The 27,687-nt window shown below is 42.7% G+C and overlaps 1 protein-coding gene across 9 annotated transcripts in view; it reads left to right on the top strand.

Annotated features, from left to right (window-relative positions):
* atrnl1b (attractin-like 1b) overlaps positions 1–27,687 on the top strand; it is a 1,047,255-nt gene that overhangs the window by 203,478 nt on the left and 816,090 nt on the right. For all 9 annotated transcript variants that reach the window (XR_013579731.1, XM_078564667.1, XM_078564670.1 and 6 more), the window contains exons 11-13: positions 50–134; positions 714–922; positions 17,309–17,427. Coding sequence is in view for 8 of the 9 variants with exons in the window: in XM_078564667.1 (XP_078420793.1) it covers positions 50–134; positions 714–922; positions 17,309–17,427 (413 nt within the window). In the remaining variant the exon portion in view is untranslated. The remainder of the gene's footprint in view (positions 1–49; positions 135–713; positions 923–17,308; positions 17,428–27,687) is intronic.

Raw genomic sequence — 27,687 nt, 5'->3', positions numbered from 1 at the left:
ACATTTTGGCAGAGCTTATGAATATAATCAAAACTCCTCTTTTACCTAGCTTGTGATGAATGGACAGTTCTTCCAAAACCCAATTTGCATCGCGATCTCAATAGGTTTGGGCACTCAGCAGTTGTAAGCAATGGGTGAGTCCATCACTGCCTCTGTTTATCTATTTTGACATTGAATTCATCCCGGTGGTCAAAAAAACTTTTTCTTTATTGGTCTATTATCCTTCCTGGCATTTGTCAGTAAACCGCTGAAATTTGGCATTCTTTTATTAGCATTTAGCAAAGTGAAATATGTAAAAACATCAATAGACCACATTAATTTGGGAACAAGAATCTTAAGACAACCATTTTACATGTCATTTAAATGTAATTTATATGAAAGGTTTTCCTGGCCTTTTTAAAAATGTATTTTCTGCTCTTACGTCGGATACAATGTTCATGCTCTGGGTGAGAGGATATCAGGGAATCTACTTCCGTATTTTTAGTACTGCCAATGCTGAAGCATACAATTTCAACCTAATTCCCCATTCCTTGTGAGGGATTTTACTGGCTCTTCACTTAGTTTGTGTTCAAGTAGGAGGTGCTAAGTGAGAAAAGATGGCACATATCTGTGTCCTATTACCCTCTATGTAAGTTCTATCCTGTTTTAGTACCTGTTGAAATATGCAGTAAGTTTACATATTTAAGTGTAACCTATTTTTCTTCCTCTTCTAGGTCTATGTATGTGTTTGGTGGTTTCTCCAGTATGCTTTTGAATGATGTACTTGTATACAAACCTCCAAACTGTGAGGCCTTCAGTGAAGATCTTTGCATAAATGCTGGTCCAGGTATTAGATGTTTGTGGCAAAAGCATCACTGTGCTCCGTGGGACCTGGGCCACAGTAATAGTAGTTTCCATGAGGTGAAATGTCCTCTCAAAACCAGTAAGTACTGATAACACATGAATATCAACTAAAACTAGAATTTCTCAATTCTTAAGTAACATCCTTACAATGAATCTGAATTTATAAATAATTTATGGAATAGCAGGAGCATGAAATATAAATTAATTCATAATTCTTGTTTTGCCCTTTTTACTTTCTGTATAAAAAGCATTGCTAGCTTTAATTCTTTTAAATGTTAACTGGCTATGTCAAGGAATGTATAGCACAACAAAAAAAATGTTTGGGTTTGTGTTTATTTCAAATATTCTAGACTCGTGATGGTATAGTACCAGGTGGTGCTGTGAAATATAAGTAACTAATTCAGTAGTGGATGAAACTTTAAAGTAAACTTACTAGTACGAAAAATATTTTGAAGACGTTGAACGATGGTCATAAAAGGCACAGCATCTCCAACTTATGCGTGAAAACTATGTCCTACCAATTCTTTTACATATAACAAGGAACAAAACTTTGTGCTGAGAATTAACTACTGACGTCAAAAAAAATCAAAATTTTTCTCCATTTTCTCTTTTTTTCCAATGTTTTTCTCCAGTTTCCCCACACTTCCTACCCTAGGAGTGCTGAATCACAGAATGAGACCGTTCGGCCCATCATGTCTGCGCCATCTCTCAGTAGGAGCAATTTATTTAGTGCCACTTCTTACCTTCTCCCCATAGCCCCACATATTCTTCCTTTTTCAGATAATAACCAATTCCCTTTTAAATGCCTTGATTGAACCTGCCTCCACCACACTCAGTGCATTCTCGGTCCTAACCACTGGCTGCATGAAAAAGCATTTCCTCATGTTGCCATTGCTTCTTTTGCCAATTACCTTAAATTGCCATCTTGTTCTTGACCCTTCCACCAATGGGAACACTTTTCCCCTCTCTACTCTCCCCAAACCCCTGATGATTATGAATACCTTTATCAAATCTCCTCTCAACCTTTTCTTTTCTAAGGAAAACAGTCCCAACTTCTCCAATCTATCTAAGCAACTGAAGTTTCCTCATCCCTGGGACCATCCTCGTGAATCTTCTCTACACTTTCTCTAATGCCTTCACGTTTTTCCTAAAGTTTGGAGCCCAGAACTGGACACAATATTCCAGTTGAGGTCGAACCGTTATTCTGTACAAATTTAACATAACTTCCTTGCTTTGAAACTCCATGTCCCAATTAATAAAGCCAAGGAGAAGCCAATTATAGTGACACAACTGTTGCTTATTGATGGCTGCTAACTCAGCATGGACTGCATCGTTTCAAGAAGGCAGCTCATCACCACCTTCTCAAGGCAATTAGGGATGGGCCATAAATGCTGGCTTAGCCCACATTCCATGAATGAATAAAAAAATGAATTAGAAATCAAATCTTTTGATCTGCCTGGCATTGTGCTGCGTTATCAGGTCCCTTACTCACTAAAATGTAGGGAACTTAAATCATAAGTATTTGAATGCTTAAATAATCCTCAAATGCAAAAGAAACTTTTTCTTTGGCATTTGTAGATGAAGGAAATAAATCTGTATAAGTGTGTGTAACACAAAACTTAAAGTTGGCCATAACTCAAGTGTGCAGCCTTTTATCTTTTTAAGGTTGTTCTTAACCTGTCAACAAACGCAAGATTGTTGAAAAAAGAGACACACTGTTGAAGCTTTTTGTCTTACACTTATCATGACAGATTCTCATGAATACCAAATCTCAAGGGATCAACAATTTATGTAGCATGAAAAATAGGTGCTGATTGGTTGGCAAGTGGAGACTGATTGGTAGAGTGTTGCCGTGGAGAATGCACCAGGGAACAGTTAACTGCTAAGCTTTTGCTTAAATTCAAATGCATTGCCATGGGGAATGAACCAAGCTTTTCTTTAGTTGAAAAAGATGTAATGTGTGAACATGTTCTTTCTGTCTCTTCTCATGCAGTATAAATTGTTACTCCTTTTGAGATTTAGTATTCTTGCAAATCTGTCCTGATAAGTGCAGGATGGTAAGCTTTGACAGCATATCTCTCTTAAAATAATCAAGTTCTGTACGACAAATGCAAGATTCTGCTGTGGGCTCCCTAGGTCACTTAAATCCAAGTAAATAGCCTCAGTCTGCTTTAAAAATCAGCTGCATCCAGAGCTAGCCACACTTAAAGCACTATACCTGAAATAATTCTGAGGCTTATTAATACTTAAAATACCACCATCAGCTCCCCTTTTTCCCAAAGAGTGGTTTTCCATTACAAAATAGCCCTTTATTGAAAAGATTTGCTTAGTTCCAGCCTCAAAAACGCTAAGCATTACATAATCCTAATTTGTGAGCTGAGATTTTATTTACAAATGTCTATATCACAACACCAACGATGATTAAAACAGCTTGCATTTACATAACACCTTTTTAAGATAGTAAACTAAATCTAAAAAACAAAACTAAAAAGATGCTTCACAGGAGTTTTAGCAAACAAAATTTGACACTGAGCCACCTAAGAAAATATTGAGACAAATGACCCAAAGCTTGGTCAATGAGGTAGGTTTTTAAACAGCATCTTTAAAGCAGTAGAGAGGCACAGGGGTTTAAGGGAGGGAATTCAAGACCACAGGACTGGGCAGCAGAAGACTCGGGACAGTCTAGGGAAGACCTTAGCCTGGAACAACTTTGAGGATTTTAGCAGCACTGTACAAAGATGGTTCCTGATTGAGATGATTACTAAGCAAACTTATTAGGTGGAACAAAAGTCACATTGCACAACAATTGGTATAGTTCAGTTTGCTTTTTACACGAGCTTCACCGTTTTTAGTTTCAGCAATGAGAGCCCTTGGCTTGTTCATTCAGATTTGCAATGAGTTTAATAAATTGTTGCATGGTTAAAGATGGAACGACTGACCATGGGCAACAAAAGGCATTACTGGAGCAACACCATTGATAAAGTAACATTAGTGTTCAAAGACTTGGGACAGCATATAAATGTGAGAATTAGAAAGGACAACTCAGCTTTCCAGACTCTTTCAGATGTGTCTACTTTCTTTACTAGTAGGGAGTTGCAAGTCTGCAAAAATTTTTTAATTTTTAAGAACATTAGTTTATGACAAAGTGCACAAATGGTTTAAATTTAATTGAGTATATATCTCGATTTGGGTGGAGATGAGGAACAATAGGGGAAAGAAGTCACTTGAGGAGTGGTCTGCAGGCCCCCTAACAATAACCACAATGTAGGACAAAGTATACAAGAAGAAATATTGTGTGCTTGTGATAAAGGGACGGCAATAACCATGGGTGATTTTAATCTATGTATAAACTGGAAAAATCAGTTTGGCAATAGTAGCCTGGATGAGCAGTTCATAGAATGTTTTTGAGAGAGTTTCTTAGAGCAGCATGTTCTGGAACTAACCAGAGAGCAGGTTATATTAGACTTGGTATTGTGTAATGTGACGGGATTGATTAATGACCTCCGAGTAAAGGCATTCCTAGGTAGCAGCGACTACAATATGATTGAATTTTACATCCAATTGGAAAGAGAGAAGAGTTGGTCTAAAATGAGAATTTTAAACTTAAATAGGGGCAACTATATGGGCATGAAAGCTACACTAGCTGAAGTGAACTGGAATACTAGTTTAGAAGATAGGTCATCAGGGAAGTAGTGACAGATATTTAAGGGGATTGTTCAGAATGCGCAGAATAAGTATATTCCTACTATAAGAAAAATTCTAAAGGGAGGACCCACCATCCGTGATTAACGAGTTAGAAGTTAGGGAAAGCATAACTTAAGGAATAAGCATACAACTGCACAAAGAAGAGTGGCAGGTCAGATGATTGGTCAGAATATAATAAATGGCAGGGCAAAGCAGCCCACTTGATTGGCACCCCATCCTAGAGGTGGAGTCTCTCCCTCCATCACTGACACACAGTGACAGCAGTGTGTACCATTTACAAGATGCACTGCAAGAATTCACCAAGCCTCCTTACATAGCACTTTCCAAACCCACAACCACTGTTGTTTTGAAGGGGAAGGGCAACAAACACATGGGAACATCACCACCTGCAAGTTCCCCTCCAAGCCACTCATCCTGACGTGGAAATATATCACTGTTCTGTCACTGTTGCTGGGTCAAAATCCTGGAATTCCCTCCCTAACAGCATCATGGGTGTACCAACACCACATGAACTGCAACAGTTCAAGAAGGTAACTCACAACTGCCTTCTCAAGGGCAGTTAGGGGCTGGGCAATAAATGCTGGCTTAGCCAGCGATGCCAACATCCCATGAATGAATTAAAACAAAACTAAAAGGTTAATCAGGAGAAAAAATTAGAGAATGAGAGGAAGCTAGCGAAAAATGTAAGAATGGATAGCATGAGTTTCTACAGGTATTAAGAAGGAAACGAGTAAGTAAAGAGTGTTGGTCCTCTAGAGAGTGAGAATGGGGAGTTAATAGTACATAATAAGGAAATGGTGGATGAAATGAACAAATATTTTGCTACTGTCTTCGCTATAGAGGATACAAAAAGCATTCCAGTAATAGCTGTAAATCAGGAGGTGGAAAAGAGAGAGGAACTTGGTGAAATTACAATCACAAGGAAAGCGGCACTGAGCAAACTGATGGAGCTGTGGGCTGACAAGTCTCCAGGTCCTGATGGACATCATCGTAGGGTCTTAAAAGAGGTGACTAATGAGGTAGTAGATGTGTTGATAATTTTCCAAAATTTGCTAGATTCTGGAAAGGTTTCATCAGACTGGAAAGTAGCAAATATAACGCCTCTGTTCAAGAAGGGAGGGAGGCAGAAAACAAGAAACTATAGGCCAGTTAGCTTGACGTCTGTTGTGGGGAAGGTGTTAGAATCGATCATTAAGGAAGTTATAGCTGGGCACTTAGAAACTCAAGGTAATCGAAAAGAGTCAGTATGATTTTGTGATAGGAAAATCATGTTTAACCAATTTATTGGAGTTCTTCGAAGGTGTAACATCTGCAGTAGATAAAGGGGAGCCAGTAGACATACTGTACTTTAATTTCCAGAAGGCACTTGATAAGGTGCCACACCGAAGGTTATTAAGGAAAATAAAAGCTCATGGTGTAGGGGGTAACATATTAGCATGGATAGAAGATTGGATGGCTGGCAAAAAACAGAGAGTATGCATAAATGGGTCTTTTACTGATTTGCAGAATGTAATGAGTGGAGTCCCTCAGGGGTCTGTGCTTTGGCCTCGATTTTTTACAATTTATATCAATGACTTTGATGAGGGGAACGAAGGCATGGTACCTAAATTTGCAGAAGACTCAAAGATAGGTAGGAAAGTGTTTTCTGAAGAGAACATGAGGTTGTGGGCGGATATAGATAGATTGAGTGAGAGGGCAAAAATCTGGCAGACGGAGTATAATGTGGGAAAATGTGAAGTTCACTTTGGCAAGGAGAATGAAAAAGCAGAGTATTACTTAAACAGAGAGCAATAGCAGAATTCTGAGGTGCAGAGGGATCTAATTGTTCTCGTGCATGAGCCACAAAAAGTTAGTATGCAGGTACAGCAAGTAATCAAGAAGGCAAATGGAATGTTATCCTTTATTACAAGAGGAATTGAACATAAAAGTAAGGATGTTCTGCTTCAGTTATACAGTGCATTTGTGAGACCACATCTCAAACAGTGCATGCAGTTTTGGTCTCGTTATTTAAGGAATGTTGTTGATGTGTTGGAGGGGTTCCGAGGAGGTTTACTAGATTGATACCTGGAATGAGCAGGTTGTCTTCCGAGGAAAGGTTGGACAGACAGACTGGGCTTGTTTCCACTGGAGTTCAGAAGAGTGAGGGGTGACTTGATTGAAGTATATAAGATCCTGAATGGTCTTGACAAGGTGGATGTGGAAAGGATGTTTCCTGTTGTGGGTGAGTCCAGAACTAAGGGCACTGTTTCAAAATTAGGAGCCACCCTTTTAGGACAGATGAGAATTTTTTTCTGAGGGTTGTGAAACTTTGGCACACTCTGCCTCAGACGGTGGTGGAGGTGGGGCCATTGAATATTTTTAAGGCAGGGTTAGATAGAATCAAAGGTTATCGAAGGTAGAAGGGAATGTGGAATTCGAAACACAAGCAGACCAGCCATGATCATCTTGAATGGCAGAGCAGGTTTGAGGGGCCGAATAGCCTACTTGTGCTCCTATTTCATACATTCATATCTCATAATTTCTAAATATTGATTTACTTTTGCAGATTTCTAATCACTGACAAATACTTTCAAATTATATGTATGGTTCTAATTTTCTGGAAAAAATAATTTTAGCACTAGTGTATAAGTTTTGTGCTGTTCAGGGTTTAGTATGAATTAATCCACAAGCCTTGAACAATAAAAAATAGGAAATCAAAATCAGCTGTGTGGGAGAAGGAGAATGATACTTCACAGCATGAAACCTGTTCTCAAAGCCGGTAAAAGTCTGACATCGTCTTCTGAATTAGATGTATGCTTCAGTTAGAATGTAGCGTAACAAAGTGAAATCCATACCTTTGCTGGGGTGATTAATGCACATGTGAAAGTACAAACCTTAAGGTAATATTGTTAGAAAATTAAGCACCTTTTAAAGACGATAATTTCATTTAAGATAGATATCTTTGATCTTTTCAGCTGTCTTCTGAATTATTTTACTCTGTCACCACCACCCCCCCCCACAACTTCTTAATAAAGCCTGTAAATTTTACTTAATTTTTTATAGTTGGAGTAGTTACTGAGCAGATTGTAGACTCTTTCATGGACTGCTGATCATGCTGTTCCACTGGTGGTTGCTATGCTACTGGTTGACTTTGTTGAACAATCATGGAAGTGCCATTCACTCTTCCTGCCTTAACGCTCCAGAGAATGGATGTTGCATCAGTTTCCATTAGTGTAAATAATAACTCGGGCTCTTGGGCACTTGAAAAAGCAGTAGAATTTCTCTAACAATGGAACTTTTATTTTTTCCAAGCACCGCTCTTGCCATCTAATTTAAAAGATTAGGCTGAATGATACACCTCTACACGGGGAGAATATGATTGGCTACACACCTTTTACATTGATCTGGTACACTCAGAATCTTCTTGATAACATTTGTTTTGGCTCAGTAGTTGATATGGAATCCAGTACCTGTACCACAAACAGTACATTATTTACCTTGAAGTTCCTGGCAACAGCATGAAGGCTCCAAGTATAGTCTCACAGTTACTGAGAAGTAAAATGGACTCTTGAATCCATGTCCTCTGGAATTTGATACTGGTGCAGACAAAGTTAACTGGTAGGACATCGGGACACTTACTTCCACCTTGGTATTCGATATCTTCTGTGTTATGCACAGCATTGGAAAAGTAGTGCCAGATGCAATTATACACCTATAAAGGAGGATAATTGCCCCTTATGTTGACTGTGGTTTCATTAACATTTCTCAGGAATTACATCTTCCACTAGGGGTTTGTCAGATTGCTGAGAATTCATTGATGTGGGACAATATATATTTCAGTGATGCCAGGTGAGAGGACCTACAGCCTAGCTATGCAAAATGGAAAATTAAGACATATCTACTTTGTGACCAGCTATTTAAAATCTATTGGACTTGATGGTATTTGTCACAATCTTGCACTCACTCACTGTTAAGTTGAGATCAGAAGTATATTTGAAACCGTGGTAGAGATAGGATGTATGATGGAAAATTATTGGGTGTGGGGGCGGAAGGTGATCAGAGGCATAAGATAGGTGATAGGGGAAAATAATGAGTAAATAGCTATACATCCTGGGTATAAATGAAATATGGCCACAATTACTCAAGGTTTATAGGTTAACCTGGGCATGAGCTTCAGTGCTTGCTGAAGCACAAGTTAATGTTCAGCCCTGGCTAACCTGACCCAATAGGCTGTCTTATAGTGCACGATCTCTAAGAGTACTTTGAGACCATTATGCTATGACCCGGATGGGAGAAGTGCGCGAATTATCAAGCCCCACTACTCTGCAAACTGTACCATTAATTTAAATGTTTAATTTTCTCAACAAAATGGCAAATTGTGTACCTATACTTCTAGTACCCAGAAGAAAAGAGACCAGGCTTCTTTCAAAAAACTCGAGTGATTAATTTATTATTAAACAAAACTTCTTTTAAATAAGTTTCGAGAACTGGTAGACACATGATTGTAATCTGGAAGTGTAACTAACTAACCCTTTTAAACTTCCCTGGCGCACACACACACAGACAAATAAGAAAAACGCAGATAATCTCTGCAGAGTCGGGCAGAAAGACAAATAAACTCTGTTAGAAAGAAAGAAAAAGCTCACGGAGGTTCGATGCTTCGGTCTTCCCTCGGGTGAAGATGTGCCACTGGTACCAGTAGATGTTGGGAAGTTCACCAACGATGCTTCAGCGTGGAGGAGACTATAGCTGCAACCAATTCTTCCTGCCTCAGCTAGCAAGTCCAAAATTATGCAGACAAACCACCCTCTGATGAGGACTACAGGTCGAGAACCGGACACGGTTTCACACAGCAGAGAGGGGGAGCGAGTGAGCTAGTCAGAGTAGCCTTCTGTTATCAATCTTTCCCCAACAAGACTGAAAGCAAAACCACAGGTTCAAATGTAAAATTTTCCTCTGCCATGTGATTGCCTTTTTTGTTTTCCAGCATTTCATCATTTAAAGCTCTTTGCAGTTCAAAAAAAACAAACAACCCCTTCTCAAGTACCATATAGCTCAGGTGATTGCTTGGAAGAGGCCTGCTTGTTGACAGTTCCAAGGTGAACTTATGACCCGTTTAAAAATAACTCTTGGGAAGCCTCCAAATGCCCAAATACTGCAATGTCCTTCCATATTTTCAAAAATAAATATCCAGTTTAAAGAGATATGATTGTAATAATTATGAGCTCTGACCTGATTACAAAATCAGTTCTCCAACTGGTGGGTGGGATTCGCCTCACCGCCAGTAAATTCCATTGAAAATGTCAAACTAATTTTCTCCTTCCTTGATGCTTCGCAGTGTCTGAAGCTTGGCCTCCAACTTATCAACTCTGTGCCAAAGCTCCTTGATCTGCAGACACTTAATCCAGCTATGGTCTTTGTGGATTACATTGATGTCCACCCTGACCTAATAGGCTTCCCTATAGTGCACCATCTCCACAGAGTAGTTCGGAACCATTATGAGCTCTGACCCGAGTGTGAAACTTATGGAAGCTCCCACTGGTTCTTCAGTTGGTATCAATTTTATACCAGTAACATAAGCACTGCATTTCAGAAATAATTCATTGTGTGATGCATTGAGATTTATCAATGTGACCAGCTGCTATAAAAGCGCGTGCAGTTTTATTTTTAAAGAAGTACCCTTTTTCTATTCACAGAGCAGACTAGAAATGCCGTCTCACTGTTGACCAGCGAACTGAATACCCCAAGCATTTTTGATTTTATGGAGACTTAATCTATGCCCTTTAAAAAGTACTTCAGGCAAAAACCTTTGAGAAGAAGCCAAGTTACCCTTGTACTGGTCTAGGCATTGGCCAGTGATGCAATGATCTCTGCAAATAGATATTTGAATACCTGAACAGTTCCTATAGTATCTAAGCTTTCGAGTTGCCTTTTGGCACTTAACTGCGGGTACCTTGAATATGGTCCTGGGCTCTCAAGAATTGATGCTATTAATGGTGCATTCATTTATTATATATCAGCCCCTTGTAACTAAGTAGCATGGAGGCTAGCTTGATGGAGTACTGATGGAAAGAATACTCAATGAACTTGCGGAATTTGGTGAGTGAGGGAATTTGTCAGAGTGAGGGAAGAGATGTCTTTTACGAGATGAGCAGTGGTCCAAGTGAAGGAACACGAGACATTGAGACTTAAGAGCTGAGGTGAACAGATCGGTAATTGGTTGATGAGTTTTACATTTTTCTTTCTCTAACTGGGGCAACAGCAGGATGAGAGTACTGTATTAAATTTATAGCTTCAGTTTTATTTATTAATTTATGGGATATGGGTATCACTGGCTAGGCCAGCATTTATGCCCATCCCTAATTATCCTTGAGAAGATGGTGGTGAGCTACCTTCTTGAACTGCTGCTGCTCTGTTGCTACACCCACAGTGCTTTATGGAGGGAGTTCCAGGATCTTGACCCAGCGACAGTGAAGGAAGGGTGATATATTTCCAAGTCAGGATGGTGAGTGGCTTGGAGGGGAACTTCCAAGTTGTGGTATTCCCATATGTTTGCTGCCCTTGTCCTTGGAGATAGTAGTGGCTGTGGGTTTGGAAAGTGCTTTCTAAGGAGCCTTGGTAAGTTTCTGCAGTGCACCTTGTAGATGGTGCACACTAGTTATACTACTTATGATAACTACAAATAATCATTGAGTGATATTTTAAAACTTGAAACCCTAATGATTAAAAAAAATGCAATAAAGATGGTAGGGCAGGTGGTTTGTTGCAGCTGTGGTGTGTGATCCACAACCCCATCTGCATTAAATGTCTTCAGTTCGAGGAACTTTGGCGGAGTTGATAAGTTGGAGTCCGAGCTTCTCACAGTGCAATGCATCAGGGAAGGAGAAAGTTAGTTTGACATTTTTGATGGAATTTACTGGTGGTAGCTGGGTCCCACCCATCAGTTGGAGAGCCAATGGGAGCTCTGCATCACCTTTCCACAGGAGGCCGACACTATTCTGAGGAAATCAGGCATTTAAGTGGACAGTGTTGGACCTCCTGCTGCAGTAAGGTCACAGTTGGACAGAAATCCCACCCGCAATATCTGCCGGCCAATCAGAGGTTAGCACCTCTGGAAAAGGTGCCTTTACTGCACCTGTAAGTACCCAAAGGATCGGCATTGGGTCAGTGGAATGGGGTCCCAGGGAAAGAGGATGTCAGCCAAGTGGTAGGAGGGGAATTCACAGCAAGGGCACGAATGAAACTTCCTGTGGGTTCCTCCTTTCCAATGCTGGTCCCTCGCTGGGGCACAGAGTGCCTTTAAAGGGGGAACCCCTGCTAGGAGCTACAGGCAAATGGGTGGCCTCACCTGATGTCGAGCCCCATGCTCACTGCTAATTGATGGTCGGATGAGGCCCTTAAATGGTCACTTAATTGGACTCGAGGCAGAAAGGCCACCCTCACTTAATCAGAGAGAAATGGGAAGGTAGTGGGATCTCCACCCCGCGTCCTCCTGCCTGATCATATGGCACACCCACCTCCAAACTTGGGATTGGGGGTGGGGGTGGGGGGTGGCATTAAGTTTTGCCCTTTGCTGCAGGGGCATTCATACCCCTCGGTCAAATGAGGCAGGTATGGGAATACAGGAGGTAGCACTGGAGGAGCCTCAGCCCTTGCACTTGACCATCAGATTTGATGTTTTTTCAGCCTGTGTGGATAAGAGCAGGGATGGCAGCTGGGATGAGCAAACTGACGACAGAACCTTGGTACAGAGCACCACTTAAGTTGGAGTAAAAAGGAATCACTTAAGTTGGAGTAAAAAGGAATGTTGTGGTAATTTTAGACTATATGGTTGGGAAATAGATACTGTTCTCTGCAGCCAAGAATGAGAGTCTCAAAGGCTGTGTTGCCTGCCTGATGCCCGAGTTAAGTACACCTCCTTGGGGTTGGAGAGGAACTTGGAGTTGGAGTAGAAGGATCCAGTTGTACCCTGGTCCACATGGGTGCCAGCAACATAGCTAGGACTAAGGAAGAGATTCTGCTATTGGAATATGAACAGTTGGGGGCTAAATTAAAAAGCATAACTACAAAGGTCATAACCTTTGGATTACTACCTGAGCCACAAGCAAATTGGCATCGGGTAAATAAGATCAGAAAGTTGAATGGATGGCTCAAAGATTACTGTGGGAGAAATGGGTTTTGATTCATGGGGCACTGGCACTAGTACTGGAGAAAGAGGGAGCTCTTCCATTGGGATGGCTTCACCTGAACCATGCTAGGATCATTGTTCTGGTGAATCGTATAACTAGGCCTGTAGAGAGGGAAGGCTCATTTGAAGTCAGATTTGTAAAGTTAAAGAGAAAGGACAAGTCAGTAGTGCAGAGTAGTAATGCAGGTAATGATAACCACAATGTGACAGGAAGGGACAGAATATGAGCATAAGACTGCAACAGCAAATAGTTTCACAGTCAGTGGGGAAATGGTAAAAAGACAGAATTGTTTTCTCTTTATCTGAATGCATACAGCATTGATACAAGATGGATGAATTGATAGCACAAATAGAAATAAATGGGTATGATATAACCATTGGAGATGCATGGTTGGAAAGTGATCATAGCTGGGAACTGATTATTCAAGGGTATTTGACATTTCAGAAGGGTAGGAAGAAAGGAAAGGAGGCAGGGTAGCTCTTTTAATAAAGGATGAGATCAGTATAGTAATAGAAATTATGTTGGCTTTGAAGATCAAGATGTAGAATCGTTTGGGTAGAGATAGCAAGGGAAAGAAGTTACTGGTAGGAGTAGTTTATAAGTCCCATTACAGTAGCTACACTGTAGGACAGAATATAAACCAAGAAATAATGGGGGCTTGTAAGAAAGGTACTGCAACAATCATGGGCAATTTTAATCTTCATGTGGATTGGACAAATCAAATTGGCAAAGGTAGCCATGAGAATAGAATGCATTTGGGAGAACTTCATGGAACAATATATATTGTGAAACCAACCAGGGAACAGGCTATTTTAGACCTGATAATGTGTAATGAAGTAGGAATAATTAATGATCTCATAGTAAAGGACCTTCTAGGGAAGAGTGATAATAACATGCTGAATTTCATATTCAGTTTGAGGGTGAGAATCTTGGATATGAAACAAGTTTTTTAAAAAAAGACCATACGGTGTAGTAGCAGAATTAGGCTATTCGGCCTATCAAGTCTGCTTAAGCTTAAATAAAGACAGTTACAAAGGTATGAAGACAGAGTTGGCTACAGTGGACGGGGAAAAAAGTTAAAAGGTAAGACAGTAGATAAGCAGTGGCGATGAAGAAATATATAGAGATATGGTCCATTAAGAAAGCAAGGCTATGAGACGGACCACGATCCGTAATAAAAGAAGTTAAGGATTGTATCAAATTTAAGAAAGGGCATATGATTCTGTGAAGATTAGTGGTAGGAAAAGACGGGGAAAATTTTGGAAACCAGCAAACGATCCCTTTTTTTTAAAAAAAGGGAGAAACTAGCAAGAAATATAAGAACAGACAGTATGAGCTTCTGCAAGTATATAAAAAGGATGAGAGTGGCTAAATTAAATGTTCATCCCTTGGAGGAAGAGAGTGAGTAGTTAATAATGGGAAACAAGGAATGCCAGAGACATTGAACAAGCATTTTGTGTCTGTCTTCATGGTAGAAGACACAAAAAGCATCCCAAGAATAGTTAAAAACAAGGGGAGAGGAACTTAAAATCACGATCATTAGAGAAAAAGTACTTGGATAACTAATGAGATTAAAGGCTGACAAGTCCCTTGAACTTGATGGCCTGCACCTGTGGGTCTTAAAGGAAGTGGCTGCAGAGATAGAGGATGCCTTTGTTATCTTCCAGAATTCCCTAGATTTTTGAAAAGTGCTAGTGGATTGGAAAACCATAAATGTAACACCTTTATTCAGGAAAGGATGGAGACAGAAAGCAGGAAACTATACTCCAGTTAGGATAACATCTGTCATGGGAAAATGCTAGAATCCATTAGTAAGGAAGTAGTAGCAGGACATTTACAAAATCTTAATACAATCAAGCAGAGTCAACATGATTTTATGAAAGGAAAATCATGTATGGCACATTTATTAGAGTGCTTTGATGATATAACAAGCAGGGTGGATAAAGGGAAGCCAGTGGATGTACTATATTTGAATTTCCAAAAGGCATTTGATCAGGTGCCACATGAAAGTTTACTGCACAAGGTGGTGTTGCGGGTAATATATTAGTGTGGATAGAGGATTGACTAATTGACAAGAGTCATGATAAATGAGTCATTTTCAGGTTGGCAAACTCTAACTAGTGGAGTGGCACAGGGATCTTGCTGGAGCCTTGACTATTTACAATCTATATTAATGACTTGGATGAAGGGGCCGACTGTATTGTAGCCAAATTTGGTGATGCTACAAAGATAGGTTGGAAAGCAAATTGTGAGGAGTAACAATACATTTTGAAGTCAGGGTGGTGTGTGACTTGGGAAACTTAGAGGTTACAGGTGGAGGTGTTCCCATATACTTTCTGCACTTCTTCATTTTACATGGTAGAGGTCTTAGGTTTGGAAAGCGCTGTTGAAACAACCTTGGCGAGTTGGTGTCCTGCATTTTGTAGATGGTACACACTGCAACAATTGTGTGCCAGAGGTAGAAGGAATGAATGTTTAAATTAGTCAGTTGGGTGCAAATTAAGTGTGTTGATTTGTCCTGGATGGTGTTGAGCTTCTTGTTAGAGCTACACTTGTCCAGGTAAGTGGAGAGTATTCCATCACATTCCTTACTTGTGCCTTGTAGATGGTGGACAATCTATTGGGAACAGGGAGGTGAGTAACCTGCTACAGAATGCCCAGTTTCTGACCTACCTTTGTAACTAGACTCCATGATGTTGGTCGAGGGACTCAAACCATGGTAATGCCTTTCAATGTCAAGGGGAAATGGCTAGATTCTCTCTCGCTAGAGATGGTCATTGCCATGCACTTGTGTGCCATGAATGTTATTTGCCATTTATCAGCCCAAGCCTGAATGTTGTCCAGATCTTACTGCATGCGGACACTGACTACTTCATTATTTGAGGAGTTGTAAATGGAATTGAATGCCTTGTAATCATCAAGGGGTAAGTCATTGTATTAGCTGAAGATGGCTGGGCCTATTGGATACTGCCCTTAGGATTCCTGTAGTAAATTCCCAGGTGTGAAATGATTGAGGAGCACTTTGCAGGGTTGAATGGGCTGGATGTGCCTTTGTATCCTCTGTGCCTAGTTCAATGCTGGATGGTCAGTCTGGTTTTATCCTTCTTAGCTATTTTCATAGTGGTTTGATGCAACTTATTGGCTTGCTAGGCCATTTCAGAGAGCAGTTAAGATTCAAGCATATTGCTTTGAGTCACACATAGGCCAGACTTAGTAGGGATGGATGCTTGATTGCAAGTCCAGTAACACAACACAATGCTACAGTACTTGTTTATTTGAGAATAGAAAAAGCAAAGGGAAGGGAAGAGGTTTAATCTGGTTGTAATGGAGGACAGTAAGAACATGAAAGAATGAATGTAGTTTTACGAATGGTGAATAAGTGACTCATTTGGTATTGCAGTTCTAGATATAGGACAATTGCCATCAGTGCTTTATTATGAAAAGAGCCATTTGCTTACTGACATGCAGTTTATCTTAACTAAGCATTTCTTCCCCAGCATTTAGAACCTGATGCCTAGTCAATGATCTGGAGATAGTTCAAATCCCACCATGGGAACTAGGAAATTTAAATTCAGTGAACTAAATTATTCTGGAATAAAAAGTTACTATCTGCAATGGTGAGCACATAACCATCAGATCGTCTAAAAGTCCATCTGGTGTTCTTATGTCGCTTAGAGAAGGAAATTTGCTGTCCTTACCTGGCCTGAGACTCCAGACCCCCAGCAACGTGGTTGACTCTTAAGTACACTCTAAAATGACCTAGAAAACCACTTAGTTGTCAAGAAGATGCTCATGATCACCTTCTCAGACAGTTTGGGATGGGCAATAAATCACAGAATCACACAATTATTATGGCACAGATGGCCCATCGTCTCTGCACCAGCTCTCCAAATGAGCATCAAGACTTAGTGCCATTCTCCTGCTTTTTCCCCATACCCTTGCCCATAAATGCTGGCTTTGCCAGCAATGCTCATATCCCGTTAATGAATTTAAAAAAAGGACCAGTGTTGCAGATCTTAAAGTGCATTGTAAGTGAGTGGGTTTGGAATAAACATGCTTACATACATATACACATCCAGTAGGAGTTCTTTTGTAGCTTTATTTTTTGTTCTCTAATTTCCTATACATTGAAACCATTCGACTTTACAATAATATAAAAGCAAAATACTACGGATGCTGGAAATCTGAAATAAAAACAAAAATTGCTGGAAAAACTCAGCAGGTCTGACAGCATCTGTGGAGAGAATGACAGAATTAACGTTTCGAGTCCAGATGACTCTTCAGAACTTTACAATAATGTTTACTGTAAGACTGTCCTGGAAAACCAGGATCAATAACTCTTAAGTAATTTTAGAAAATGAGGACGAGATGCTTGGTGAAGTTGTTGCAAACAATTGTCAAATGAGTAGCAATGATATTGCTGACTGCAGATTTGTCAGTTGTTAGCCTGTTTTTGTAACATGGTGCACCATCTGAAGAGAGAACCTGCCATTGACATTCCAGCAAGAACGGCTTCTGTGCCTGGATTAAAGCCTTTTGTTATGCATTTCCTTTTTAGAAGTTATTAATTTCTCCACTCATTTATATTGCAGTGGCTACAGATGACAGATGTTTCAAATATACAGACTGTGGCAGCTGCACTGCCAATACAAATGGGTGTAAGTGGTGTGAGGATAAGATGTGTATTTCTGCTGGAAGCAACTGCACTATGGTGAGTTGAAGTAAAAGTTGTATCACCTATCATAATAATGGTCTGCATAAACAGTTTTGAATCAGCACTGTTGAATCTTTTAATTATGTTTAAGGGTTTTTCATCCAATTAAATTGCAGTTTTCATTTGCTGCAAAGTAGTTTTGGCTTTTCGTGGTTATAAGCTGAGCAGTTTAATTCAGTTGTGAAGTCAGCTACGTTACAGGGTGTTCTAGGGTTATAGGGATTCTCTTTGGTTGGTCTTAATGAAGTCTTTGTAGCTTTAAGTTGATTTACTGGATATATTTCTTAACTACAACTGCTATGTAGATATATGCAGTAAAGAGTTTGAGTGTGTAGCTTTCTTTATGCTTGTTTGTGCACACTGCTCTGTCCTACACTAGACTGACCCCTAGGTGCAGATCATGTGTACTCTTACACCACTGTGGATGGTATTGTACTCAGTACCATGTTAACCCTTATGTACTAGGAGATCCTTAGACTACACTCCACCACCACCTCCCACCACCCCCCGCCCCCCCCAAGTATTTATCCAATGTATTTCAGGTTATTCTAGTTTATTCGATGTAGTTACATCGTTATTAATGCTGCATCTCCCCTCCCTTCAAGTCTCTGAGTTTATAGATTCAGGCGATCGGGGAGCCTTATAATCCCTCTATATCTCATTCACACTATTGTCTGAGGAGTGGTAGGCTCTGTCGTTGCAGGTAAATTCTGTTGATTTTGATGTTGTACTGGCATCTGGTTATCTTCCTCAATTTCTCTCCACTGTACTGTGGGAAGGGGCGTTCTCTTTCTCCTGAATGTACCCTCTGGGGCGCCAACCAGGTAGGACCAAGGTTGATCATTGTCCCTCCTGATTATAGTACATTCTCGCTCAAAGTCTTTAATCGAGACCTTGTCGTCCTTTCGTTGTTGTGGCAAGTGTCTGGCGCGATACCTTTTGTTGTAGGTGGAAGCCTGCTTCTACCTATGGGACTGCTCTTTTGCTTGGATGACCTGGTAATCCTAGGTTACCAACCCTGGTATTAATTTTTCGGCAGGATTGGAAGTTGAGTGCGGAGTTTCCTGCCCATCAGGAATTCTGATGGGACCAGGCTGCATTGTAACCGGTAGGTTAGCAGTGCTGTGGAAAGTCCTCCTTTTTTTAAGGAGGGTTTTTACAGTGCAGACCCTCTTTCGGCCTTTCCATTTGACTTTGGGTATCTCGGGGAGCTGGTACAGTGGTAGAAGCCAGATGTGGTGGTGAAGTGCATGAAGTACTCATTTGAAAATTGTTATCGGACTCAATTTCATCCAGGATGACATGGCTTGCGAAGATCTCTTTCAGTGCCTTAATTACTGCCTCTGTGGGTAATCATATATACTTGCTTCGCCTCAACCCATCTGGAAAAAATAACTCACCACTTTAAGGAATGATTTGCTGGTGAAAACAAATAGATTGATGCCCAGCCTCTCCCATTGCCTGGTAGGGAACTGTGTGGGGATGAGGGGCTCTCTTTGGTCCTGCTTGTACAGCACACAAACCTGACAGTTTGCTATAATGTCCTCAATCACCCTGGAAAAGACTGGCCACCAGACAGCAGATTGGGCCAGTGCCCTGCGCTTGGTGATGCTCAGGTGGCCCTGGTGTATTTTATTTTATTTTTTGTAGGATCTCCTGCCAAAGGAAAACTGGGATGACCAGCCACTCATCGTAGACCGGAGATCGTCTGTGTCCATAAAGTATTTTTGTTGTTCGAATAAGGCTTACTTGGTGCCACCGCTTGGTCTCTGTTGTAGCCACTCTTGTTGGCAGTGATGGTGGATGCGGGCACACTCCTCATCACGCATTTGTTCCTGGCAAGCCTCTTGGAGTTTACTTGTGGTGGCTGGCAGGTGCCTCCTTGTCAATTGGGAGTACGCTTCCAGCTGTTCGATGAGACTGATGTCTTATTTTGTCGGAAAGCCAACTGTGGCCCTGGAAAGTGTGTTTTCCATTGTTTGCGTTTTTACTTTGGACGTATACTGACTCTTAGGTGAGCCTCATGAGACTTAGGCAGAACCTCTGGATTCTGGGAGGAATCTTTGTTCTTTCTCACCCAGTAATGAGACTAGTGGCTTTTGGTCTGTTTTGATTGTGACTTTGAGGCCGATGATCTGGCCTGAAAACTATTCGCATACCCACGTGACTGCAAGGGCTTCCTTTTCTATGACAACGTCTCTTGCTTCTATGTCCAGTAGCCCTCTGGTCGGCAACTTCCATCCAGTTGTTTCTGGAATTGAACTGCTCTAAGGCTTGTGGACAAAGCACCTGCTGCTACGGTGGTGGGCAGAGATAGGTCGTAGTAGGCCAGAGGAGTGCAGCATTGCCTTGATGCAAGTGAATGCTTGCTTTGATGTGAATCCCAGCACCATGCCTGGTCTGTCTTAAGCAGGTGGCTCAAATGTTCTGTGACTTGTGTCAAATTTGGTAAAGATTTTGCTAGCTGGTTCACCGTCCCCAAGAATCACTGGAGGTCTGGAATTGAGGATGGGATTGGGAACTCACTAATATCTTTAGTTTTCTGTGGGTTTGCTGTGATGCCTTTATTGCTGATGATGTGGCATTGTTGTTTTGCAGAACTCAGATTTCTCATTCAGTGTTCGTCCTGTTTCCTGCAGGCACTCTAAAACTGCTTTCAGTCTCTGTCATGTTCCTCTACCATTGTACCATGAGCCAATACATTGCTGATGTGGCAAATGATCCCCTGTTGGCCCTACAAAATGGCCAGCATCGTACGTTGAAATATGTCTGGCGCTGAAGTGATTCGAAACAGCAGGCGGTTAAAGCAGAATTTGCTGAAGTGGGTAATAAATGTGGTCAGCACCCTGGACTCTTCAAGGGAAAATTGTCAAAAGCTGCTGCTGGCTTCCAGCATTGAAAATACCATGCTCTTCGAGAGTTTAGTCAGGCTTTCATCCATTGAGGATGTAGGATATACTTCTGTGGCTATGGCTTTATTGAGCAGTGTCAGGTCAACACAAATACAGATGGACCTGTTCTGTTTTTGGAACACCATGTCATTGGCTGTGTGGCTGTCACTTCCTCCACCACGATGCACAGTAGCAGCAGTGTATATCGTCTACAAGATGCACTATAGGAATTCACCAGGACTCCTTAGACAGCACCTTCCAAACCCACGACTACTGCCATCGAGAAGGACAGGGCAGCAGATACATGGGAACACCACCACCTGGAAGCTCCCCTCCAAGCCACTCCCCACTCTGACTTGGAAATATAGCACCATTCCTTCACTGTCGCTAGGTAAAAATCCCGAAACTTACCCCCCTAACAGCATTGTACACTGGTGTACCTACACCACATAAACTGCAGCGGTTCAAAAGGCAGCTCACCACCATCTTCTCAAGGGCAGGTAGGGATAGGCAATAAATGCTGGCCCAGTCAGCAAAGCCCACATCCCATGAATGAATAATACAAAAAAATGACTCCCATGTTTTTCATCTTGTCCAGCTGCTGCTACACTTGTTTCATGAGTGGGTGGGGAATCTTTCATGGCATGAGTAGGCACATGGGTTTAGCATCCTCCCTCAGTGTGATCTTGTATGTGTTTTCCAGTTGCCCCAGCCCTGCAAAGAGCTTTGGGAACTCCCTTTTATACTTGGAGCCAAGCCCTTTGGTTGACCTTGTCAGTTTTTTGTAGAAGGTTAAGTTCGACATAGGCTTAATGGCTTTGTAGTGAACAGACAGTCCTGGTTGGGGACCACAAACAGGGTGTCTCAGATACATTTATCTTTGTATCCCAGTACTGATTATAGGGTGCCTTTCACCAGGAGCTTTATGTCTCCTGCTCTGTATAGGTGTGTCGAGGGTGGCATCAGCCGTTGGATCACCATCCATGGTTCTCTGCCTGAGAGGATCGTAACACTAGCTCCCGTGTCCAACTTAGTTTGAGAGATGGCCGGTAACTGAAGTGTCCACATTCCAAAATGAAAATCCAAGAACTTTAAGTTCACCCAAGAAGCATGGCTGTATGTCCACTTGATGTGCAGTCTTGACCTCATGAATCATCTTTGGGCCTTCTGTGCGTTTAGATGTTTTGGCCTTACACAGTTTGCCGGAGTGTCCAATTCTGTTACGTTGAAAGCATTGGGCTGAAATTGCAGGACATTGATCTTGCCTGTGGGAGCGCTTTGCTCTACAACACTAGCATGGTCGCTCTAATGGTCTGTTAGGGCATTGTTTCCTTTGGCCTGGAGTGTCCCTGTTTCTGTGCTGCTTACTTAACTGGACTGTGGAGTTTCCTTTGTACCATAGTTTACTTTCTCTCCTTAAAATAGGGCTGTGCTGCATAAAGAGTTCAGATTGCCTAACAACCTGGATAGCTTTCTCGAGGGGTAGACCTTCCTTGCCTGAGTGTGCATCATCTGCTACTCCAACTATTCTATCCTTGATAAGTTCAGATTTTAGGTCTTTGTATTTGTAGGCTTCAGCCATCCTGTAAAGATCATTAACAAATGAGTCGACAGGCTCTTCTGGCTGTTGGACATGCTTATTAAATTTAGCCCTTTTGAGGATTTTGTTGCTTCTTAGATTAAGATAAACATCAAATGACTTTAGTACTTCTGCTCATTTAGCACAATTCGTTGATTCCTTGTCTAGCAATAATGTCATCCGCTATCGGGCCTACTGAGTTAAGTAGCGTGCTAACCTGTTCAACTTCTGTCTTTTTACCCAGAGCTGAAGCAATCCTGTATCTAACGAATCTTTTTCTACAAAGTCTTAAATTATGTGATTGATCTGGGCCTTGGGTAAATCCAAATTGACCTGGAAGAATGGATTTCTGATCCATGGTTAAAAAAATTTTGGTTCAGTTTTAAGAAGTTGCTGAAATCCAAAATGGCACCACCATTCATTTGAAGACCAAGCATTTATCCATGCTTGTGGTTTTGGCGAGCTCCCGCTGCAATGGCGCTTGCATTCAGTCATGAAAAAATTTTAAACAATGGCTGCTTGAATTGACTAGCTGCAGATTTGTCCGTTTCAGCGCTATGTTTTAGAGTCATAAAAGCGTTGAACTCTGGCCGTTGCTTGTCTTTAAAGCTGATTCTTTAGTCGTGATTCTTCCAAATTAATTTATAAATTTGTTTTTTTTCATCTTGGCGCCAGCTTGGGAATCTGGTTTTTCAGACAGAGTTTTTAAATGGCAATTTCTGACCACAGAACTATTAAAAAATTCCTCAGGACTTGCTTTATCCTGGAATTTAAAAGTTTTAGCTCACTTGTGCTCGGTTTGCTGACTCTACACTCTGGAATTGAAGCTGGATTTCCAAGACTGCCCCTGGAATCTTCTGCTGTTGTGAGGAGTTTTATATTTCTGCCTTCAGCGTCCCAGCTTTTCTTCGGAGCTTCTCCCTGGATATTTTCCTCTGCCTGTCTGCTTCTCGAGCTTTTCTTCAGGTCAGAATGCTTCATCGAGTTTTTCTTTAGCTTTGCATGATTTTGGTTTCTCTCTGCAATTTTTGCGAGGTTCTGGGTTTTTCCATTCGCTGCTGCCATGTTGTCGGGTGTTAGATACTATCCGGTAGGTCTTAAGTAGTTTGACTGTCTGTATTTCTTAACTACAAGAGCTATGCACGTATGTACAGTCAAAGTTCAAGCTTGGAGCTGTCCGCATGCTTGTATGCACGGCTCTGTCCAATACGAGACTGATCCTAGGTGCGGGACATGTGTTCTCTTACATCACTGTGGGTGGTACTGTACTCAATCCCACATTAACCCACTATGTGCCAGAGCCCTTATACTACAATCCAGAGTATCCCTGAAGCAAATGTGTGAGATAACCATTGATGGGTAATCTCATCCTGCAAGGCTTCATTGTCCTTGGGCATAGCATACTGCAGGAGCTTGCCTGCACTGCTTCACTTTATACAGGTACTGGTCTAACTGGTTGCTGTGTTATAATGATTCTTTCATATAGTTTAGGGTGAATTGCCTCCTTTCATTTTAAAGGAAATACACTGTTACACCCGGTTACAGACCTTCCTTTTTGTTCCTTTTCTCAACTTCTCCCTTAAAATCTATTAGATTTCTTACTTTTCCCACTATTGATGAGGTATCAAAGATCTCTCCCCAGTGATGCTGCCTGACCTGCTGAGAATTTCCAGCATTTTCTGTTTCGATTAAACTAGAAAATTGTTTATCAGATCATCTATCCTTTCAGGAGTGAGATTGTCTGTATGTATCTGTTGCATTGATGTCTGATGGGATCAATGGTACAATACAGTTATTAACTAAACATCTTTGAAATTCCTCCCTGATAGCAAGTTATGCAAATTAAACCATTTGAAAAAAAATTAATACTTCACATACAGTGACAGCATGATACTTTGTGTGCAGCAGCCACTTAAATGGCAAAGACAGGTGTGTATTTAATTACTTGTGTAGTTGATTTATGATTATTTTACAGGATTTATTGTATTTAGTTTCATAAAGTTTAATGGTTACCTTTACGTTGCCCTCCCAAATGTTTATTTGACAATGTAATTTGGGTTATTGGGGGAAAGTAGGAACTTCATAGCGCAATGCATTTGCTTTCATGTTCAGTTTACTGTATTATAATGAAAGCCTCTCTGTGCTCCTAAGTAGACAAGATAACACTGTCTTAATTCAGGATGTGAGTTTAAAGGAGAAAATTTGAAACTTTGTTCAGAAAGGCTACAGCAATAGATGTTTGAAATACACGAATTAAGAGCAGGAGTAGGCCCCTCAAGCCTGCTCTGCCATTCACTAAGATCATGGCTGACCTGATTTTGACCTCACATTCCTGCCTACTCCCGATAACCTTTCATCCCCTTGCTTATCAAAAATCTATCTACCTCTGCCTTAAATATATTCTAGGACTCTGCCTCAACCACCTTTTGAGGAAGAGAATTCCAAAGTCTCAGAAGCCTCTGAGAGAAAAAAAATGTCCTTTTCTCTGTCCTAAATGGGTGACCCCTTATTTTGAAACAGTGACCCCGGGCGGAATCATCCCAGATTTACACTTAAGTGCGGTAGTAGGTGGGCAATATGACGTATTACCCACCGGCCACAGTGGCGCCTTTTCATGCCATATTGTCCCAAACCTACCACATTAATTATGCATTCCCGGGAAACACGCTGTTTCCATGGCGGGTGGGCTCTCATTCACCCACCACACCATCATCTCACCACTTCAGCACGCCGGGCGCCATATTTATAGTCCAGCTGCACGCACACCTGTCAGTGCTTCCAGCTCATGACTGCTGCAAAGAAGACATGGCCCTGAAAGGCAAAAAGATTTCAGCTCTCGGGTTTAATGACATGTCCCTCGAGCGCCTTTTGGGCGCAGTGGAGGCTCGCTGCGATGTCCTCTTCCCCCACTCTGGCTGCAAGATAGGCAGCAACCTCATTAATCCGGCGTGAAGGTGGTGGCAGCGGTGGCCAGTGCCAATGCCCTGCAAAAGCGGACAGCCACCCAGTGCTGCTACAGGATCAATAGCCTCATCTATTCCGCCAAGGTAATTCACTCTTCTCATCACTCTCAACTCGCACACTCTCAAACCCATCACACATCCACAGGGATCTCATACCTCAAGGGACAACACCATTAACTCTCACACGTACCCTCACATCACCATCGGGCTCATACCTTCTCAAGCTCACATCCCTTATCCTGTCCGCCCACCACACAACCATTCCACGCAGTGCCATGTGTGCTGCTCATACTCCCTCTATCAGTTTTCATGCAGGAGAAGTCTGGTCACATCAGCAGGGAGAGGTCCCAGACCAGGGAAGGAATGGCCCACATTAGCCCTCTCACTCACTTTGAGGAGTGACTGACTGGTGAGGACATGGACCATGTCTGTGATGACGGTGAAGTCGGTGGCAAACACCCTTGTAATGATCCTGCACCACATCATCCCTCTCTTGACGCAAATGTGAATGCTTTCTCTCCTGCTTTTGACTCTGCTGCCAGGCACTACTTATCTCCACTTCACTTCACAGGGAGCTCTGCCAAGCAACTGACATCCTCTGCCAGCCAGTCCCTCAGCTCCATCCAGGTCCTCATCTACAGCCAAGAGGACACCTCTTTCGTTGAAGAGCTGGAAATAAGCAGCCTGGAGGACCTCTAATGGTGCTTAACCACACCCTGCACTAGCGCAGAGACACACACCTCGGTGGAACCTAGATCTAGAGCAGGCTCGGGTTCACAATCTGGTGGTCACCATGCGGACACATGTCCGTAGCAGCAGGAGGCATGTTTGTGCGAGCTCCCCGGCACTCGGAGGACTGCTGGAGATCAGGCATCTGAGGTCCAAGTCAGATGATGAAACTCTGGATTTGGCCTTCCAACTCATCCTGGCGAGCCAGCAGAAGGCGTGGGAACATCATGCAGAGCTGTTCGAAGCCCTCAGCAGAGTGGCTTGTGGGTTGGAGAAGTGCATCTGCCTGTTCTCTGATGAAATGGTGCCCACATGTGCATGTATGGACGTTTCCATGGGAAGGATGGCAGACACCATGGAGACCCTGGTCCAGCAGAACGCGGAGATGTGTGCAGACTTGCACTCCATCATGGGAGCTATGAGTGAGTTCCTGCAGTGGCAATGCGAGAGGGAAACTGGGCACCTCGACACCCCTCCAGGTGCTTCTTCCTCTCAAGGAGTCAAGCCAGAGCCCCCGGGCACCCGAAGGGAGGAGGAGCAGCAGCAGGACACCCCTGGGCCATCCACTCAGTAATCTCAGAGGCTGTCCTCTCCCTCCAAGTTCCCTTTGCCTATGAGCTCTCAACCTCGTCCTCTGTCACCGCAGAGGGAGCAGCTGGCCAGCAAGTGATTCTAGAGGGTGAAGTGTGTGTGTGGCAGGGCCTTTTGGAGCCTGATGCAAGCACTCTCTCATGCACGCGGATCCTTCACGTATCATACTCTCCTCAATGTTCTGAGCATTTTGAATGCTGCCTGCTGGGGTTTGAATTCAGTTGTCCATTTGAGCTGACTTGCAACTCCACCCATCCAATCATCACACTCCCATGACTTGATGTTGCCCACCACGACTGTCGTTTAATTTTCGATTTGGACAGCATGGTCTGGATTCGGTTTATCGTGAGCTCTCCTAGTCACCCATTTCCTTTCTCTCTTCTCCGCCCCCCCATCATAGTTGACCCACAGCATCACTTTCCACCTCCCCTCCATGACCTACCAGCCACAACCCTTTTCCTTCGGGGATGCCCAGGTTAATGTGCATGTTCCCTTGCTTCCCGAAAATCCCACCCCTGTCCGCATTTAGCTCCCCAACCCCCACCTTCCCACCCCCAGGATCCGTGTCTGCCTGCGAGTCCCCACCAACCACCCTTGTTGTCCCTTCTACCGCTACTGTCAAACCCTCACTCTCCCACCCTACCGCCTCACTCTGCCTTTGGTTATTCTCACCCCTGGCCCCCGGACCCTTTCCCCAACCCTGGACCCCTTGACCCCTCCCTTCCTGACCCCTTCAGACACCCCTTACTATTACACTGCCTCCCTTAGTCCTTCCCCCAGCCTCACCTCTTCTCCCAGCCTCACCTCCTCCCCCAGCATTCATTCCCCCTTCTCAACCTCACCCTCCCCAACAACTTCACTTTCCTCCCCCTAACCTCAGCCCCCCGATACTTTCATTCCCTTCCAACCTCTCCCCACCCAACACCTTCATTCCCCCCCACCACCTCAGCCCCCTGCCCCCTGACACCTCTTCCTCTCCCAGTCAATCCTAGCCCTTCCTCTCCCACCCCCTCGACCGTCATCCGTTGTGAGCATCTGCCGTGACTTTCCAATTTCCGTGGGCAGAGCAGTGTCCATGAGAATCCACCCAGCATGTCATGGACATTTTCCCAGGATCCCTTTGCTGTCGGGCTCCAGCATCTTCTGCTCCTCGGATGCCTGCGATGTGAGTAAGGCCCTGGCGGTAAGTCCCGACTTCTGCACGACACAGTTGTTAAGGTGTGTTCTGCACCAGCGTGTTTTCCTGCCAACGTGGGCAGATGATCCAGCGGGGGAGGATGAGTCTGGCGGGCTGCTAATGTATGACAATGAGGTTCCCGATGTCTGATGGCGGGGAACATGGCCTGCCACCGACAGGCTGAGTGGACGATTGTAAACCGGTTTCACGATGTCGTGAAATCAATTTTTGGCCCCCTTGCCACACTGTCCACTCTTGCCACCGAACATGCTCGATGCCAACGGACAAGGAAAATCCCGACCCCCAAGTCCTAGGTTCTCCCACAAG

The sequence above is a fragment of the Cetorhinus maximus genome, chromosome 20, assembly GCF_964194155.1.
Source record: "Cetorhinus maximus chromosome 20, sCetMax3.hap1.1, whole genome shotgun sequence".
In the NCBI taxonomy this organism is placed as follows: Eukaryota; Metazoa; Chordata; class Chondrichthyes; order Lamniformes; family Cetorhinidae; genus Cetorhinus; species Cetorhinus maximus.
The sequence above is the reverse complement of the archived record's forward strand: the minus strand, read 5'-3'. Positions and strand labels throughout refer to the sequence as shown.